General features: G+C 47.1%; 1 protein-coding gene across 8 annotated transcripts in view; it reads right to left on the bottom strand.

Annotated features, from left to right (window-relative positions):
• Window positions 1–18,550, bottom strand: part of PAX5 (paired box 5) — a gene marked incomplete at both ends in the record, with an annotated part of 185,969 nt that overhangs the window by 148,954 nt on the left and 18,465 nt on the right. For 5 of the 8 annotated variants that reach the window (XM_080709605.1, XM_080709607.1, XM_080709608.1 and 2 more), the window contains 3 exons: window positions 3,576–3,704; window positions 7,642–7,706; window positions 16,723–16,920. In XM_080709605.1, coding sequence (XP_080565731.1) covers window positions 3,576–3,704; window positions 7,642–7,706; window positions 16,723–16,920 — 392 coding nt within the window. The remainder of the gene's footprint in view (window positions 1–3,575; window positions 3,705–7,641; window positions 7,707–16,722; window positions 16,921–18,550) is intronic. The other 3 variants (XM_080709609.1, XM_080709611.1, XM_080709612.1) reach the window with 2 other exon arrangements.

The raw sequence follows: 18,550 nt of genomic DNA, 5'->3' as shown, positions 1-18,550 counted from the left end.
TATTTGGGAGTATATTCAACTAAATAAACTGTATTATTAAATTAATTCCACTTGTTTCTGTGTGTGTGTGTGTGCGCGCGCGCATGTGTATTAATTACCAGAGATTGAATACAGAGGCATTCTAGCACTGAGACACACACACACACACACACACACACACACACACACACACACACCCACCCTAGCCCCTTTTACTTTTTATTTTGGAACAGGAATCTTGTTAAGTTGCCCAGGCTGGCCTCAAACCTGTGATCCTCCTCCTATCTCAGCCTCCCAAGTATTGGCATTACAGGCATGCGCCGCCATGCCCGACTTCTTTTACTGTTTTCAGTGTGGTTCCTAGAAAATTTTTAATTATGTGTGTGGCTCACATCCTATGTCTATTTATTCAAGAGTGCCGGCCTGATCACTTTCCCATCCACCCTTATATCTGAAACATTCAGTAGGACTTGTGTTTCTCAAGTCTCTAAACCCATCAAAACCATCTCCCCGCCGCTTCCAAACTAAAAGCTCGAGGTCGGTGCCTGAACCATCCCAGCCTCTTGCTACCTCCCTGCCCCAGTCCTTCCACGCTGGTCCTCTCCCTGAAGTCTCAGACCCCGTCCACTCCCTCTCCCCTCCACCCAGCCCAATCCCACCTTCTATGAGGAGCCTTCCCAGATCCTTTGATCAACATAGGCCCCTCCCTGCCTTGCTCCCCCTCCAGTGACTTTGGATTTGCAGTCTTGAGGGCCAGCCCACCTTCTCTGGTGAAACCCTATCCCCATCCCCTGCCCTGAGGTCTGAGCAAAATAGCACCCAGGAATGCTCACAGGCAAAACCCAAGTCCCAGCCAGAGAGGACTGCATACCAGAGCACTGTGTAAGCGCCTCTGCCTTGCAGAGCCTCAGTCACTACATCTGAGAAATGGGGTGAGACCCTCAGCTGTGTTGCTCTTGGCCCTCTACTGCCTCTGTCTCCCCGTGGCTTCTCTCAGCCTGCTGAGGGCTCCTAGGAAAACCAATACCACCCCAGAAGCCAGCACCCTCACAAACCCGTGGTCTGCGCCTGCATGGGCTAGCCCTGGTGTGCCGGGCTATATCTCCATTTCCTTGTTCTCTGCTCTCCACAAATTCCAACCTCCATGTCTCACTTCACTAGGCTCATGGCAGCAATCAGCTCCCTAACCCCACCCTGCAGCGTTCCCAGGCTCTGCCAGCCAGGCTGCGCCCCCTCCAAGAGCCTCTCCGGAAGCTCTACCAAGACAACACCAGGGATGGAGGCCTCGGCTGCCAGCTCCTCCCAACCCCAATGCCATGGAGCTTCCTGGGGCCTTGGCTACTTCCTGTAATAAAGGGGGGGCAATCCCTGCCTTATCACCTCTGTCCTTGGAGCCAATGCAAGGATCTAGGAAGAAACAGAGGGAGGATGGGAAAGGACATAGGGAGCACCAGACAGCGCTTCTCCCAGGCTCGGCCCTGATGTGAGCCAGGGCATTTCTGCCTGTCCCTCTGCTCAGCTTGGTGAAGGGGATGGGGCGGTTCTGGCTGCTATGGGGCTTCCCATGCTTCACAATCTGTAAGCTCCCCAGACCATCCTGTCATTCTCCCTTGGCTCACGGACCACAGGCTGGGCTTCCTCCCAAGTCTTCTTTGGATCAGGACTTTACCATAAATTCCAGCACTGGAAGGATTATAAAGATCACCCAGTCCCACCTCTGGTTCTTAATACTCTCATACAGCAGCCCCGCAAGTGCCACTTGGTCTGCTTACATATTCCCCGAGCTGGGGCGCTCACTGCCTCCTGCTATTCCCTATAATCCCTAGACCACTTTCATACTTACAAAGTTCCTTCTTACACAGAGCTGAAACCACCTTGCCACAAAGTCTCATTTCCCTCCCTGATCTATGCCAGCCCTCCAAATATTTGAAGGAGGTAACCCAGTCTGGCTCGTTCTGCTCTTCTTTGTGCCAGAGCACCCCTGGGTCCTGGAGGGGGGTTCCTTGGGTGCTCTGTTCGGATCCCTCTCCAACCAGGTTATTCTCATCTGAACCCAGCCCAATTTTTACTGTCTCTCTCAATATCCCAAATGTGCCAGCCCTCAGGGTGTGGCCTGACCTGTACAGATCAATCAAGACGAACACTACCCACGTCTCACCACTCTACCCCTTTTCTAAGCACCTCAAGAGACCAAATTGTGACGGCTGGTCAGACCACAGGCCAGCCCAGCGCTCCACAAACACAGCAAGGCAATATCCCCAGGCCAGGACCTGTCCACTGGTATACAGAAAACTAGAATTTCTCTTTCTCAAAACCTCTGCCCGGATCCCTCGATGCTGAGAGAGACGACCCATCCCTCTGCCATGAGCAAACACAGGCAGGCTGCAGAGTGGCACATCTGCCGCTAGTCTAGGTGACGGGTAGGAGAAACAATGATTCCGTCAATGCCATAAACCAACAGAGATGGCAGGCCCGCCACCTCCCGCAGCAGCGCGGCACAGCGACCCACTGAGTTAAAGATTTCTGGCATCTGTGTGTGGAGCAGGGGAGGTGGGGGGGGGGGTCACCGCGGGAATCATCCCCACACACCCCCGGCTGCAATCGAGGCCCAGGCCCGGCTCCTGCGCTGCCTGGAGCACGCAGACCATAGGCCAAGCCTCCGCTGGGCCGACTCAATTTTCTAGTTACAGATCTTAAGTACTCGGGCATGTGCTCAGGAGAACATACATCCCTTACACGGAGCTGAGAAAGGGAATTGTGCTGAGGAACAGAATAATTGAATCAAGATTTCTGTCATGCTGCTCTCAGGCCCCGGACCACCACGGCCCTTTTTTTTTTTTTTTTTTTCTCCTTCTTTTCCTGACTAAGGTTTTACAGACTCCCAGGGGGTCGTTTCTCCCCTCAAACCGATTAATGTCAGCAGCACTGGCAGCTCATCCAGCGGAAGGAGCCGGGGGTTAGGTGGGCCCTGTCCAGCACAGACAGATGCAGCTGGTTCCAGAGGCCCAGGCAGCGCTCTGCACACCAAGGGGCTGAGAAAAACCAACCCGGAAGATTGTCATCTTTGTAATCCCCGTGAGGCCCCTGCATTCCTTTCTGCCAGGCCCAAAGGCAAAGACGAGGTGGTTATTAATTTCCTCCACACCCCACCTTCTCTGCTGAGAAATGTGCCCACCCCTTCCCCCTCCACACACGTGCCCCGGTCTCTGCAGGAAAGGGTGGCGGCTGCCTTGCGAGCTCCCTCTCTCCCCTCCAAGGCTCCCCCAATGGGGACACTGGTGTTGTGCTCAGACCTCCTCACACAGGGCCCCTCAGGCATCATACTGCACACACTAAGTCTTCCTAAGGGCCACAAAGCTCAGCCATCAGGGCTCTGCCTGGGAAGGTAAAAGGGGAGGAGACCAGCGGGGAATCCACAGTTCCTGCAAGGTGCCTGCCCGCCACAGCTCCCAGTTCCCCCGCAGGAAGGACAGGACCCTGGGAACTCCAGTCCTCTGCAGGTTACAGGGTGCTAAGTAGCATCTTTGTTTCCATGCTCACCAAGCACCCCAAACAACCCTTTGTCTCTGTCCCCGATAGGGCTGCATGGCTCTTACCTTCATCTCTCTTGCGCTTGTTGGTGTCAGCGCTGGGGGACGTGATGCCCAGGATGCCGCTGATGGAGTACGAAGAGCCGGCTGAGTCCGTGCTCACCGACGACACCTGCGTCACAGAGCCCGTGGACACTGCAGAGGAAGAGGGGCGGGCGGTCAGGGCCAGCAGGCTGAGGGGTAAGGGCACCCGTGCTGGCTGTCACCAAGGCCCTCACCATACATCGGGTGGAGTGACAGTCTGGGTTCACTTGCTCAGGCTTTGGCTGTTCTGCCCAGGTTCTCTGCTGCTGGGGAAACGGGGAGTGTGGGCGGCAAGCAGAGCTGACCATCCAAGAAAGAACGTGGGGACAGAGTAGAAAGGGAGCTTGCTAGGTCGCCTGGAGTTCAGTGGTCAAGCGCTTGCCTGGCATGTGTGAGGCCCTGAGTTCTCTCCCCAGCACCACACAAACAACAACAACAACAACAACAACAACAACAACAGGATAGAAACTTGCTCAAACTCAGCCAGCCCAAGAATGCAGGACCCAGGGGCCAAGAGAAGAGAAAGTAAGGCCTGTTGACTCCAGCTCACATCCCACCCAGGCACGCAGACACCCACACGCTCACAGCCCACCGAACAGCAGGCTGCTCTCTTTTTATTTCCTTGCTGTCTTTTCTCCCTCGTGTTCACCTAGATTTTATTTTTAACCTTAATTGTGATAATGCTGATTTCTAATGTTTCCTGAGAACTTACTCTATGGCGGGCATTATCACATTTAATTCTGAGAGCAATCATGTAAGCTAAGAAATGGTATTTACCCCACTGGAAAGGGAAGGAGATCAAGGCTCTGGGGAGATCAGTGACTTACGCCAGCCACACAGCGAGTAAGAGGCAGACTCTGAAGTCTGAATCCTATGACATTATGACCCATTCCTCTTTAATTAATAATAAAGCACAATACATGCCCCACATTAACACAATGCTTTTCCCTTCACTGGGGCAGCCCAGGGTGCTTATCCCCACTTAACAAATGAGGAGACTGAGGCTCCACCAGGTGGAGGATTCAGGGCTGCCTAGCTGGTCAGCAGTACTGGGCCTCCCTCTCAGATGTATCCATGTGAGGTCTAGATGTTCCCTGCCCAGAAGTGGGGACAGAGACTTGTGACTGACGTCTAGCCTCTAAGATCCTAAGGAAAAGGAGGGGGGGCGCTCTGGTGCATTGACTCCAGCCCCTCACCCCAGAGTCCTAGGGAGAGACCCAGTCCTTACAAGGGTTCTCTCCGCCTATCCAGCTGAATTTCCATCTGGGGGTAATTCTCCCTTGGTTCACTAAAACCTACAGACCAATCAGACAGACTTCCTTGGGCTATAACTAGCTTGAGGCAGGCGGTGCTGCCTTTTGCGCTAAAGTGTAAGAAATTGCTAGACGTGGTGGGGACCGTGTGAGAAGCTGTTCCTTTCCTTGGAGCAGATCCAGCTCCTGGCTCACACAGAGCTAGAGGGCACAGGGCCTTTCTTCTCATAGTTGAGTTTGATGTTAGATCTTCCTTAAGAAACACAGAAGCAGAAATCGTTAACTTCTCTTTTCCTTCATCAGTAAAAGCTCCTTAAAATAGATTTATGCAAATATCAAGACCTACTCTGTACTGAGGTGCAAAGAACAGAGAAAGAGAATCACAAGTCCCTTGATACTTTAAACAACAGTCACATTTAATGCACGCTCACCAGGTTGTAGGTGATGACATTTGGGTAGGTATTTTGTGATTGTACGGGGCTTGAAACACCCAGATTTCAATTCTAGCTCCACCCCTTCCTGGCAACATGGCTGTAGGCTAGTTATTTAAACTAAGCTTCAGTTTCTGCACTGCTCAGTAAGTGCGGAAACCATAAGGGGTTGCTGGGAAAAGCGGTGTACCCCTGGAATCCTAGTACTTGGGAGGCTGAGAGAAAAGGATTGCAGGTTTGAGGTCAATGTCAGCAATTTAAGACCCTCAGCAACTTAAGACCAAGGGGTATAGTTCAGAGATAGAACATCCCTGAGTTCTTCCCCAGGACCAAAGTGATTAATTAATAATAATAATAATAATAATAATAATAATAACTGGGTGTGTTGGCGCACATTTATTATCCTAGCATTTGGGAGGCTGATACAGGAGGATCACGGTTCGCAGACAGCCTCAGCTACTTAGTGAGGCCCTTTGCAACTCAGTGAGACCTTGTTTCAAAATAAAGAATAAGCCGGGCGTGGTGGCGCACACTTGTAATCCCTGCACTTGGGAGACAGAGACAGGAGGACCGTGCAGGTTCAAAGCCAGCCGCATTCGCTGGCTTAAGAGACCCTGTTTCCAAATAAAAAAGTATAAAAGTAGGTCTGGGAGTGTAGCACGGAGGTAGAAGGGTTTCCAGGAACCCCAGTACCACACAATAAATAAATAAATAATAAAAAATCGGGCTGGGGGCATATCTCAGAGGTAGAATGTCCCTGGGTTCCATCCCCAGTACCATAATAATAATAATAACAACAACAACAATAACTGTAAGGGGTTATAAACATGTGAGATGTAGTTTTAATAAAAATTTTTGATGTAAGACTATAATGCACCAATAAGAACACAGTATAAAATTTTAAAAATTGGAACCAAAAAAAACTGTTCTGCTGACCTTCAGCAGAAAGACTCCCCTAAACCTACTGATAGAATATTATCAGTTACAACTCATTTGATTTTCACTGCTCTATGACCTGAAACAGTTAAAGCCACAAATGAAATCTCAGCCACAAACATCCCCACAGGAAGCCTTCCTCCGCCCTCTCGCCCCAGCCCCAAAGAGCTGCTGACTCCCTTCCTTCTGCTCCCCCAGTACCCATACCTTCTTCTTGGGGTTCATCTCAGTGTTTTGCAAACCTCTTTTCACTATATTCCCTGGATAGACTAGGTAGCCCTGGAGACTATCTTTGTCCTGCCCCTTGTAGCACTGGTCTCCAAAGTCATGGTCCACACCAGGGTCTTAGCAAACACTTCCTGTTTTTTGCTAAATGAAGAATTATCTCAAGGTTCAGAGGCGTTCTTTCTCACCTTTATCCAAAGAGGTGACCTTGGAGGATCAAAGACCTCAGAAAACACCTCACCAGTATCCCTCCATCCACCAAAAAGGAAACTGAGCCTCAGAGAGGTGAAGGGACTTTGAATGCTGACTGGGTGAGTTAATGACAGAATCAGAATTTAAAATAGTTCCCCATCACCATGGGAAGTTCAAGTCTCCTGTTAAAGACTGACATTGACAAAGGCATGGGAAGGTGGTACAAGCTGAGGTGTGACCACATAGAATTCACAGGGACTGTAGCATCCTGACCTGTCAGAGGCTTGCTGAATGGCTGTCCACTTTCTTATAATACAGTAACTTTCCCCCAGATAGCAAAAGTATTTTTTATCCCACATGGAGAAATAATATGCTTTAAATGAACACGTTACTTTCAACTCATCTTTGAAGAGGAGGCAATGAAAGAGATGGGACTCCACTCTAAAAAGGTCCTGGCTACTCTCAGACTTCACCCACAAGCATCGGAAACCCCACTGGCAGCCCCGGCGATGGCAATTCACAGAGTACATGAGATCGAAGCAAGAGAGAGAGAGAAAGTTTGGGAAGTTTTGCTACATCTTCACTCAAGACTGCAAGTGCACAAAGAATTGTAGAAGGGCTGGTTGATAGAAGAAAAAAACACATTCAAAACTACTTACTGACTAATGATGCAGAAAATGTTATGAATAAGTATCCCTTTCTTGATTTATTACTTTAATTATCTGACATTCTATAGACCCCCATTAGTGGATTTTTTTTGGCTTAGATTTCAATTTTCTGTCTCATGGTGAAAGCTATTTATCATAATAATCAGTAAAATTCAAAACCTTTTAGCAGTATTTATAAAATTCATTTACCAGGTTCAGCCCTTGGAGAATGACAAAGAAGGCGCATTAGTACGTGTGCCGAAGTGTTTTATGCAGAATTATCTGTCCATAAGAATGATTAAAAGTTCTTTAGAATATTTGGAGCCCATTAGGTTTTCAAATTTTTTTCAAAAGTTCTTCTTACCTATGCTGTGACTGGAAGCTGGAACTGGCTGGTTCGGAGGCTGCTGTACTTTTGTCCGGATGATCCTACGGGGAGAGGGGAGAAAAAAACAAATGGCTATTTACCATCAGGAAGAAAAAGGCCTCAACCAGGTATACACAGACAACCAGAAAACCCATACCCATGCTGGGGAGTAAGGGTGGAGGCAGGGAAGCTTCAACCAGGTGGGCCTTAGGGGGTTGGAAGAATTACAGACTATTCCCAGCGAAGCCCCTATCTCCCTGGGTGTCTTTATGTAACTTGCACTCCCTCTCCGGGCCCTGTGTGCTTCTTGTGAACAAAAGGGGAAGCTTGTGATTATAGGTAAGCATCCCTCAGGCAGAGCCCCAGCTCTACAACCCCCACCCACCAGAAATGACCAAGGGAGGGGACATATGCGTCCCTCTAAGAAAACATGCCCGGCTTAGTCTTTTTATTTTTGAAACAGGGTCTCACTGAGTTGCTTAGGGCCTCGCTAAGTAGCTGGGGCTGTCTGCGAACCACATCATCTAGTCTCCACATTCTGGATGCCAGGATTACAAGCGTGCGCCACCACGCCCAGCTTCGAAAAATTTTTTTAAAAGAATAAAACTCTTGCCAGGCGTGGTGGCGCACGCTTGTAATCCCCGTGCTTGGGAGGCAGAGACAGGAGGATCGCGCAGGTTCGAAGCCAGCTGCGCACGCTGGCTTAGGAGACCCTGTTTCCAAGTAAAAATGTAAAAATAGGTCTGGGAGTATAGCCCGGGGGTAGAAGGGCTTCCAGGAACCCCAGTAACATCAAAATAAATAAATAAATAAATAAATAAATAAATAAATAAATAAAATCTTACCCAAAACCCAGTGTTGAAAGAATACTGGTACTGACTTCCCTTTGCCACCTGGCAGCCCTGATGTTCTGCAGAACCTTGGACTCTGGGGAGCCTAGATTATAAGCCTCCAGCTGGGAGAACACATGGACCCCCCAGGAGACCACTAGCCCCATGCATCCTTGTACACAGAACAGAGCCAAGCCAATCTCCCTTTGAGATCTACAAGAAAATTCCTTCCCTGGCATTTAAGAGAAGGTTATGTAGTAATAAAATGTTCCACTTCCTTAAAAGAGTTCTATTGCAACCTCAAACTATTCCTTTGTAAAAGGATATTTATTGCTGGTGCATTCCTGTAATTCCAGTACTTAGAAGGCTGAGACAGGAGGATCGCAGGTTCAAGACAGCCTCAGCAATTTAGTAAGGCTCTCAGCAACTTAGCAAGACCCTATTTCCAAATAAAATAGGGCTGAGGCGTAGCTGAGAGGTAGAATGTCCCTGGGTTCAATCCCCAGAACATTTATTAAAATGTTGCATCATCATAAAAGTAATATGGTTATTGTATACTATCTGGACAACATGGAAAAGTATACAGAATATATCCAAAAATCACATTTTGGAGTATTTCCTTTATGACAACATTCCCGTTCATATTTAGAAATACCCATTTTCCCTTAACAAAATCAGGACTAAACCACGTACACAGTTTTGTATTCTGCTCTTTTTACGCCACGTTCTATAAGAAACTTTTCCACATGCCAGACCATTACACTTGGAAGTTCATTTCAAGATTGCAGTGAGTCTCCAGCTTGTCCAAATGAAGGACAGAGCAGCAGGGCCTCCCTGGAAACTTTCTGGGCAGCAGGCTCTGCCCTCGCTGACCTTCCAGGGTGGCCCTGCTCACCCAGAGCACGGGCATCCTCACGGGATGGCCTGGAGTGGACTTTCCCACTCACCTCACAGCCTACCGCAGGCCTCTGCAGCCCTGGCCACTTCAGCACAGCAAAGAATGTTTTGCCATTTTCTTTTCTTTTCTTTCTTTCTTTCTTTCTTTCTTTCTTTCTTTCTTTCTTTCTTTCTTTCTTTCTCTCTTTCCTTTCTATATTTCTTTGCAGTACTAGGAATTGAACCCAGGGGCATTCTACCTCCGAGCTACACCCCCAGTCCGATTTTTTATTCTTGATTTTGAAACAGGATCTCGCTGAGTTGCAAAGGGCTTCACTAAGTAGCTGAGGGTGTCTGTGAACCACGATCCTCCTGTCTCAGCCTCCCAAATACTGGGATTACAAGTGTACACCACCATGCCCAGATGTTTTGCCCTTTTCTTCCTCAAAGACATTCAGAGTGTGTTTGTTTGTTTGTTTGTTTGTTTGTTTTCTATAATAATCAATCCAGTTACAGTAACAAACAGAAAAAAGATTGGACAAAGACCTGGAAGTAAGGCAGTTTTTTTGTTTTTTGTTTTTTTTTTGGGGGGGGGGTCTGGGGATGGAACCCAGGGGCATTCATTCGACCTCTGAGCTACACCCCTTGCCCTATTTTTTATTCTTTATTTGGAAACAGGGTCTCACTAAGTTGCAGAGGGCCTCACTAAGTAGCTGAGGCTGTTGGCGAACCGCGAACCTCCAGTCTCAGCCCCCCAAATTATAAGTGTGCACCACTATGCCTGGTGTGAAGCAGCTTTTTTAACCACCTGGAATAAAGTTGGCATTGGACCTAGTTTTTATATTTTTGTGTCTTTTCTTCTTTATATATATATATATATATATATATATATATATTATATATATATATATATATATATATATATCTACAGAGTTATAGCTAGATAGGTGAAAATATAGATATTCCAGATATACATATAGCTTATATGTCTATTAAATATATGTATTAAATTAAATATGTATATACATTAAATATGGAGATTAAATATGTGGTAAAGCCGGGCGTGATCGAACACGCTTTTAATCCCCACTCTTGGGAGGCGGAGACAGGAGGATCGCGCTGGTTTGGAGCCAGCCTCACTGGCTTAAGAGACCCTGTTTCCAAATAAAAAAATATTAAAAAATAGGTCTGGGAGTGTAGCCCAGAGGTAGAAGGGCTTCCAGGAACCCCAGTACCAATAAATAAATAAATAAATAAATAAATAAATAAATAAATAAATAAATAGTAAAATATGATTTCCCACTAAAATTTAAATTTTTATTAAATTTGTACATAAACAAAGTGAAGAAATTTATATGTCCCTTATTTTTCTTTTAAAATATTTCTAAATCACTACCAAAGCATTATCAATTATCATATATCATTGATAGGCACCTACTGCACACAGATTAAGTGCGTAGGCTCCAGAATCAAACTATTAAAGTTTGAATTCCAGCCTTGTGACTTACCAGCTACATGACCCGAGATAAACGACTTGGCTTCTCTATGTTCATTCCTTTATTTGCAAAATGGGACCGAGAATCATTCTTCCCTCATAGGGTAATTATTAGGATTAAATTAATTAACTACTTAGAAGTGACTGATACATAGTAAATGCTCAGTAAATGTTAAATGCTTATAATTCTCATTGTCTTCATAAAGATTAATGCCCAGCCTCAACCTTAAAACCCCCATATTTTTCTCATTTGCCTTAAATAGCACATGGGACTGATTCCCCTTGGGAGCTGAGGGGAGGGAAGTAGCCATCCTCACACACTATTTTAAGGTTGCAGCGGCGCTTTATGAGGGAGCCTACAGTTAAAGGGAAGCCTCCAAGCTGCCCCCAGGGGTGAGAGATTTGGCCCATCTGCTTGCAGCAGCCACCAAGTAAAAATAAAGGGCATCATCTTCCACCGAGGAGAATCAGTGGTAGGAAGAGCAAGCCTACCTGAATCCTAGGAATTCTAAAATTAATAATAATAATAATAATCAAAATTAAAAAGTGTCAAGCTATCATCAAGACCTGTCCCAGTAAGAGCACTCAGAACCTTTTCCAAGCCAGAGAGACACTTGGGACGAATTCGCTGTCGACACTAAAAGGCACATCCTTGTGTTGGAGTGTAGCTCAGTGGCAGAGCACTTGCTTAGCAGGCACAAGGCCCTTGGTTCAATCCCCAGTACTGTAGAAAAGAAAAGAAGAAAGAAAGAAAGAAAGAAAGAAAGAAAGAAAGAAAGAAAGAAAGAAAGAAAGAAAGAAAGAAAGAAAGGGAGAGAGAGAGAGAGAGAGAGAGAGAGAGAGAGAGAGATAGATGGATGGAGCTCATCCTTACGTTGCAGAGCTAAGTGTGACCCTGGATGCCATCTAACATCCCCTGGTCCAGCAGAGCAGGACGTTCAGCAAGCAAACTCTTTCTATAGATGAAGAAGCGAAAGCCTAGAGCGCTCAAGTGACCTGCCCGGGATTACACAGCAAGTCACCCCAGGCTCCCAGCTCTTGTGCCTGAGCACTTTTCTTTGAGCCACAGTTAACGAAAAGTAGTCCCACTGCTAAATTCTTCCTCCAGGAAGCATAAAGCCTATTTGGATTCAAAATCCATTTAGAATTTGAGGGTTAAAATCCCAAAGAGCCTGTACAGATTGTAGGCACGTAAGGGTTCCATTTCAATACCAATCCCCTAACTCTGGAAAATCAGGTCTTCTCACCACCACCCACCATCACTCCTCATGAAATTACATTGAAAGAGGCTGGGTGCGGTGGTACACACCTGTAATCCCAGTGCTTGGGAGGATAAGCCAGGAGGATCACAGGTTGAAGGATAGCTTGGATGAGACCTTCATCAACCTAGCGAGACCTTGTTTCAAAAGAAAATAAATAAATAAATAGGGTTGGAGGTGTAGCTCAGGTAGAATGCCCCCAGGTGTTCAGTCCCCAGTAGCATACACACACAAAGAAAAGAATAAAATACATTGAAAGAGAAAATTATGGTGCCTTGAAAAGAGGGAGCTGAGGCTGAAGAAACACCATGCCAATAGCCCTGATGAAACTGCCATCCATGCAGAAAAAAATCACAGGCCACCATCTGTGCTGGGAACCCAGAACCCTGGGGTTCAGGTGGCCACGCTGAGGGGTCCCAGGTAACACCCAGGCCTGTAGATGATATGGAGAATTGAGAGGAAGGAGTAAGCAACCCCACAAGTCTGGCTGCCAAAGTTAGAATTAATAGATGGTTGCCCCAACCTACCTTGAGCCCAGCACAGAATATTTATATTTGAATTTGTTGCTAATATTGTACCCGTTGTAAGCTTTTCCATAAATACCTGATTTCTAGTTTCTCTTGGAAAATCAGAATATCCGGCAATGGGCCCCCACATTCTTACATGACAATGACCACTTGGTGCTAGACAGAGTTGCCCCTCTTAGCTGGAAATGGCACTGGTCCCCACCACTTGGCCCCTGGCTTAAAGGCCACAGCAACTGAAGAAGGAAGGCCCCATCTCCCACACCACAGGGGTCAGCTCCGGCACAGCCACCTCCAGTTACCACTCAGGCTGCCTCTGCCTCAGACATCCCAGCAACAGCGTTCCTTCAGAAGCCAGAGGAACATGTGCTTTGTGTCTCAGGAAATTTCCCATAAGTCTAGCAGAATCTGTTCAGTGTTGCCTAACCCTGTGCCCATCTTGATTTCTGGGGTTGCTCCCTAAGACACCAGAAATGACACATTTCTTTTCTTTTCTTTTCTTTTCTTTTTTTTTTTTTTTTTTTCGGTACTGGGGTGGAACCCAGGGGCATTCTACCTCCAAGCCACACCCCATCCTTTTTTTTATTCTTTATTTTGTTTTTGTTTTTTGTTTTTGTGGTACTCGGGATGGAACCCAGGAGCATTCTACCTTTGAGCTACACTCCCAGCCCTATTTTTTATTCTTTATTTTGAAACAGGGTCTCACTAAGCTGCAGAGGGCCTCACTAAGTAGCTGAAGCTGTCTTTGAACCCAGATCCTCCTGTCTCAACCTCCCAAATGCTGGGATTACAAGCATGTGCCACCACACCTGGCTTATTCTTTATTTTGAAACAGGGTCTGAGTTGTAAAGGGCCTCCCTAAGTAGCTGCGGCTGTCAGTGAACAGCGATCCTCCTGTCTCAGCCTCCCTAATGCTGGGATTACAAGTGTGCACCACCACACCTGGTTTAAAGGACACATTTCTATGAGTGGTCAGTGGCCACCATGATAGCTATGTTGGCAAAGGCCAGAAGCTGCCGCTAGGAAGATGGGCTGGGAGAGCTGGGTACCCTCCCACGGGGTGACGTTGGCATTCTCCAGGTATTTAGAAGTCACATTCATTTAAATGCAAGGGGAGTTCTGCCTTCATATGGAAATAACACAGGTGCAGCCCAGGCTCAGGCTGCCCTGAGAGGGAAGAAGGGGAATGCATCTCCTTAAACTCCACCCGCTGAAGAGTGTGGCAAGAAGACAGAGTCCTCCCAGAGAGCACTGGAAGGGGCTGAGGGTCATGGAGAGATATGGCAGGCAGACAGACAGCAGAACAGCCAGGTGCCAGGCTTCTAACAGAGAAGGAATGAGGGCTTCACTCCTCTCTCCAACATTCCCAGAGATCCTCAGGTCTGTCACCAGCAGTCCTACAGGACTGCCATGAAAGGAGGCCAGCCCTCCTTCACGCCCACTCCACTCCCAGCTCTATCTCAAGGTCACCTTTCCCCTGCACCCCACCATCTGGGCCTCCGTTTCTGTACCTGCTATAGGATAGTCAGGCCTTGAAGGCTGCAGGAGACCACAAATGTGAAGGCAGCTTAGAGACACCACGAGCCGGGCCACGGTCATGCAGACAGCCCTGGGGGCCAGCACTGGCCCAGCCACCAGCCACAGAACCTCCGCCTGCAAAGCTCCCCAAGCATCAGCCAATCAGTGCCTCCCTGAGCCACTAACTCAAGTGCCCCCTTCGCAGCCTTTGCCACATCTCCAGCCACCGCTCTCTTTGTTCCATGTGTTTCCTTCCAATAACTTACTTTCCGAATTACACAAATGCATTCTTTAAGGCATAATAGCCGTTCACTGTGAATGGGTAGGGAAAATTTATCCAGTCTACAAGCTCAGTGATTTGGGGCACCACTTATATTTCTCTAAAATATAAGAAAATGTTTTCATCACAAATCAGTTTTCATCCTTACATTACAGAAGATATAAACCAGAGCCCAGAAAGTGTGTAATCTTGAAATTAGTTGTCACTGCTGAAAAAAACAGAGACTTCATATACACACATACACACACGTACACACACACATGCACACATGCGTCCTACAACACACACAGGTGCTGGTTTCTGGCTTCTCTTGAAGAATAGACACCCTCTGGCACACATTGGGCTCACATTTCTAGCAGCATTCATCTGGAGCTGAGAAGGACCTGCCCCTTTAATAGGCCCCACTCTGTTTAGCTTGCCACACACTCAAGTCTTACACCTAGCCTGCTTCCCTCAGTACATTTGCTGCCTGGCCCCACATAAAGCATTAGAGTTTGTGATCCCCACGGCCCACTCAAAGTTATTTTGTGAATCACCTGATGACATGTATACCTATGTTGGAAAAACCCATGGGCCCTTGAAACCTGACCAGGGGCTCGGCAGAGGTTGCTCTGCAGAGCAGGCCAACTGCCCCAGCATCACTTTAGATGGATGTGCTGCCGTATCCATGCTTTTGAAGGCCCGGAAAAAAGTTCCCTTGCTGTTTGTGTCATGGAAATCCTACAGTGAACCAGGAGTAGGGGACTCACAGGGCTTGGGTATATGGCTCAGAAGTAGAACACTTGCCTAGCGTGCACAAGGCCCTGGGTTCAAAACCCAGCAACACACACACACACACACACACACACACACACACACACACACACCCTGGAGGCCATTATAATCCAGAAGAGGAACAGGTATCATCCTGCACCCCAATTTCATCCAGGCTGTTCAGACTGAGTGCCTGTGAAAGCCTAGCCTACAGGAGGTGCCCTCTAGAACAGAGACTAAGAAGGTATGTGCCCAAACCCCTTGGTCTCCTCAGCAAGAGAGTGTGACCTAGGAGAAACAGGGGCTGCTCAGATTCCAGTCTGCTGGCTTTTCTTTTCACTGTGGACTTAGAGAACTAACATTTTTGTCCGTCTCACAACTTCACCCCTGAATCCACAATAGAAAATTTTCTTCCAGAGATTTTTTTTTTTTTAGGGCAGAGAATATAGCTCTCTGTGGTAAAGCACTGGTCTTATATGCACGAGGCCCTGGGTTCAACCCCCAGAAATGAAAAATAAAGAAATTCTTTTATATCTAAAGTTCTCTTGCCGGGCGTGGTGGCGCACGCTTGTAATCCCCGCGCTTGGGAGGCGGAGACAGGAGGATCGCGCAGGTTCAAAGCCAGTCGCGGGTGCTGGCTTAGGAGACCCTGTTTCCAAATAAAAAATGTAAAAAATAGGTCTGGGAGTGTGGCCCGGAGGTAGAAGGGCTTCCAGGAACCCCAGTACCACCAAAAATAAATAAATAAATAAATAAATAAATAAATAAATAAATAAAGTTATCAGAGCAGCATTTGGTGTAGCCTGGATCAGACCGGAGAGGGAAAGAAGTCGCTGTGGCTCCCAGGAAGATGCTGTGTCTGGCTGGCCCTTGGATGCCTCTCTGGATCCCTCTCTCCAGGGGTGAGATTTAGCGAAATCTAGAAGAGCAATCCCCTCACTCCAGAGCATCTTAGCATCCTGGACCTCATCCCCAGAGATAGGAGACCTACATCACAAGCTCCAGAGAACAAAAGCCTGTCCAGATCCCACTTCAGATTGACAACAGAACTGGAAGAAGGAAGCAAATCCCTCACCCCATGCCAGGGCTCTGCTCCCCACACTCAGTGCCCAACCTCTGCCCAAACTGGAGGCAGGATCTTCTTCCTGGGAACCTCTGAGGTGAGCCAGCGCTAACACCTTGGGCCTCGCTGGCAGGGACAGGGAGGGCCATTTGTGAAACAGGGTGATGCACTGCAAAGCTCTCTACACAGGCAGATGGTGAAGGCAGTAATGGAAATCACCTTGGGCTCTGAAAGTTCTCAAGCAGCCAGGGGTGGGGCATGGTCTCCCCTCCCTGGGCCAAGGACTCTTGCCGACTTTGGAGAGAGAAGAAGAGAAGGAAGAGGAGACAGAGAGGAACAGAGACCGGGCAGGCTCCCAATCTGTCCCTCTTGTCCACTAACTCCTAAGGAGCCTTGATAAAAGGAGTGAACAGACCCTCCAGGAGTGGCACACAGAACCCTCAGGACCGCCACACCCCCCAGGACCAGCGCCTCCCTCACCTGTTGATGGAACTGACACTGGGCACCGTGTCGTTGTCACAGACCCGCTCCGCCAGTAGCCGGTCCCTGATCTCCCAGGCAAACATGGTGGGATTTTGGCGTTTGTACTCGGCGATTTTCTCCACCACTTTGGGCGTGGCGACCTTTGGTTTGGATCCTCCAATCACCCCAGGCTTGATGCTTCCTGTCTCATAATACCTAAGACACAAGGAGAAAGAAGCTGAGCCACAAGGAACCAGCAAACAGATGAACATTTGAAATGTGACTAGTCTGAATCAAGATACGCTGTACATGTAAACTACAAATCAGAATGTGTGTGTTGTGTGTGTGTGCTAGGATTAAACCCAGGGGCATTCTACCTCTGACCTACACCCCTAGTCTTTTTGTGTGTGTGTGTGGGGGGGGTTCTGGGGATGGAACCCAGAGTCATTTGACCTCGGAGCTACACCCCCTGCCCAATTTTTTATTCTTTATTTTGAAACAGGGTCTCACTAAGATGCAGAGAGCCTCACTAAGTAGCTGAGGCTGTCCATGAACCATGATCCTCCAGCCTCAGCCTCTCAAATGCTGGAATTACAAGCGTGTGCCACCACACCCGGCTTTTTTTTTTTTTTTTAATAAGTTCTTGCTAGGTTGCTAGGGCTGATGTTGAACTAGCAATCCTCCTGTCTCAGCCCCCCAAGTACTGGAAATACAGGCATGCATCACCATGCCTGGCTAGATTTTTTAAATTTACAACAAATAAAAAAGAATGTAAGATATCTCACTAATAATTTTCATATTAGTTATATGCTGAAATGATCATTTTATATATTGAGTCAAAGAAAACATATAATTAAAATTAGCTATATGTTTCTTTTTACTTCTCTTAATATGCTACTAGAAAATTTTTTAAACTGTATACACAGCTCACGTTATATTTCTACTGGACAGCATTAACAGGAATGTTGTGTATTTATCAAAATTCTCTCACATGCATTTACTGTTTTACAGTTAACAAGAATCCTTCCAGTGAGTTTTCACATTTGATCCTCCACAGTTCTAAGCACATAAGTTGTTTTAAATAAATCAAGGCACGAATGAACAAATACACTAATAGGTACCCTCTGTAGTATAAACAAGAGTCATAGAGCTGAAATCGCTTCCTCAGTGTCAGACAAGACCAAGTGGCTAAGCTGGGTCTATAGCCAAGCCCCTTGGACTAAAATGTCTCCAGAAAGGTTTATACCTTCAATATGCCAGCTCTCTCTCTCTCACACACACACACACACCCCAGCAGACTCTCCAGCATTCTGTGAAACTGTGCTCTAAATTACAACTGATTTTTCCATAAGAGAAAAACAATAACCCTGGAATAAAATTAAAAGGAGTGTTGGGTTCCAGAATTAACTGGAAATGTATGTTAGAAATCCAAGCCCAAGCAATCAGAAAAAGCAACCACAAGTCTCGGCAGCTCTTCCAGGGGCTTCCTCTGAGGTAAATGGCTGTTTCTAAGGACATTTCCATGCTATCAGCTTTTCCTCGTTAACGCAAATAGGATGTCAGGGTTTTACAGTAAAACCGAGACCAGGGAGAAGAGTGCCATGAAAGATCGTTTCAGAGGAAGAAAATGACTTGATTCTTTTTCTGAATCTGAGCCGTCACTGGATGTCTCTCTCAATATTTACAGAGGAATTCTTCACTTCCTCTTCCAAAGGAGATTATCTTGCAGTTGAATTTATTTTAACTAAAAAACAGTTTAAAAATGAGTAGTAATTTTTTTTTTTGGGGGGGCGGGTTTGGGGCTGGAACCCAGAGGTATTTGACCTCCGAGCTACACCCTCTGCCC

Source organism: Muscardinus avellanarius (genome assembly GCF_963383645.1).
Source record: "Muscardinus avellanarius genome assembly, chromosome: 13".
Lineage (NCBI taxonomy): Eukaryota > Metazoa > Chordata > Mammalia > Rodentia > Gliridae > Muscardinus > Muscardinus avellanarius.
This window is presented reverse-complemented; position numbering and strand designations above follow the sequence as displayed.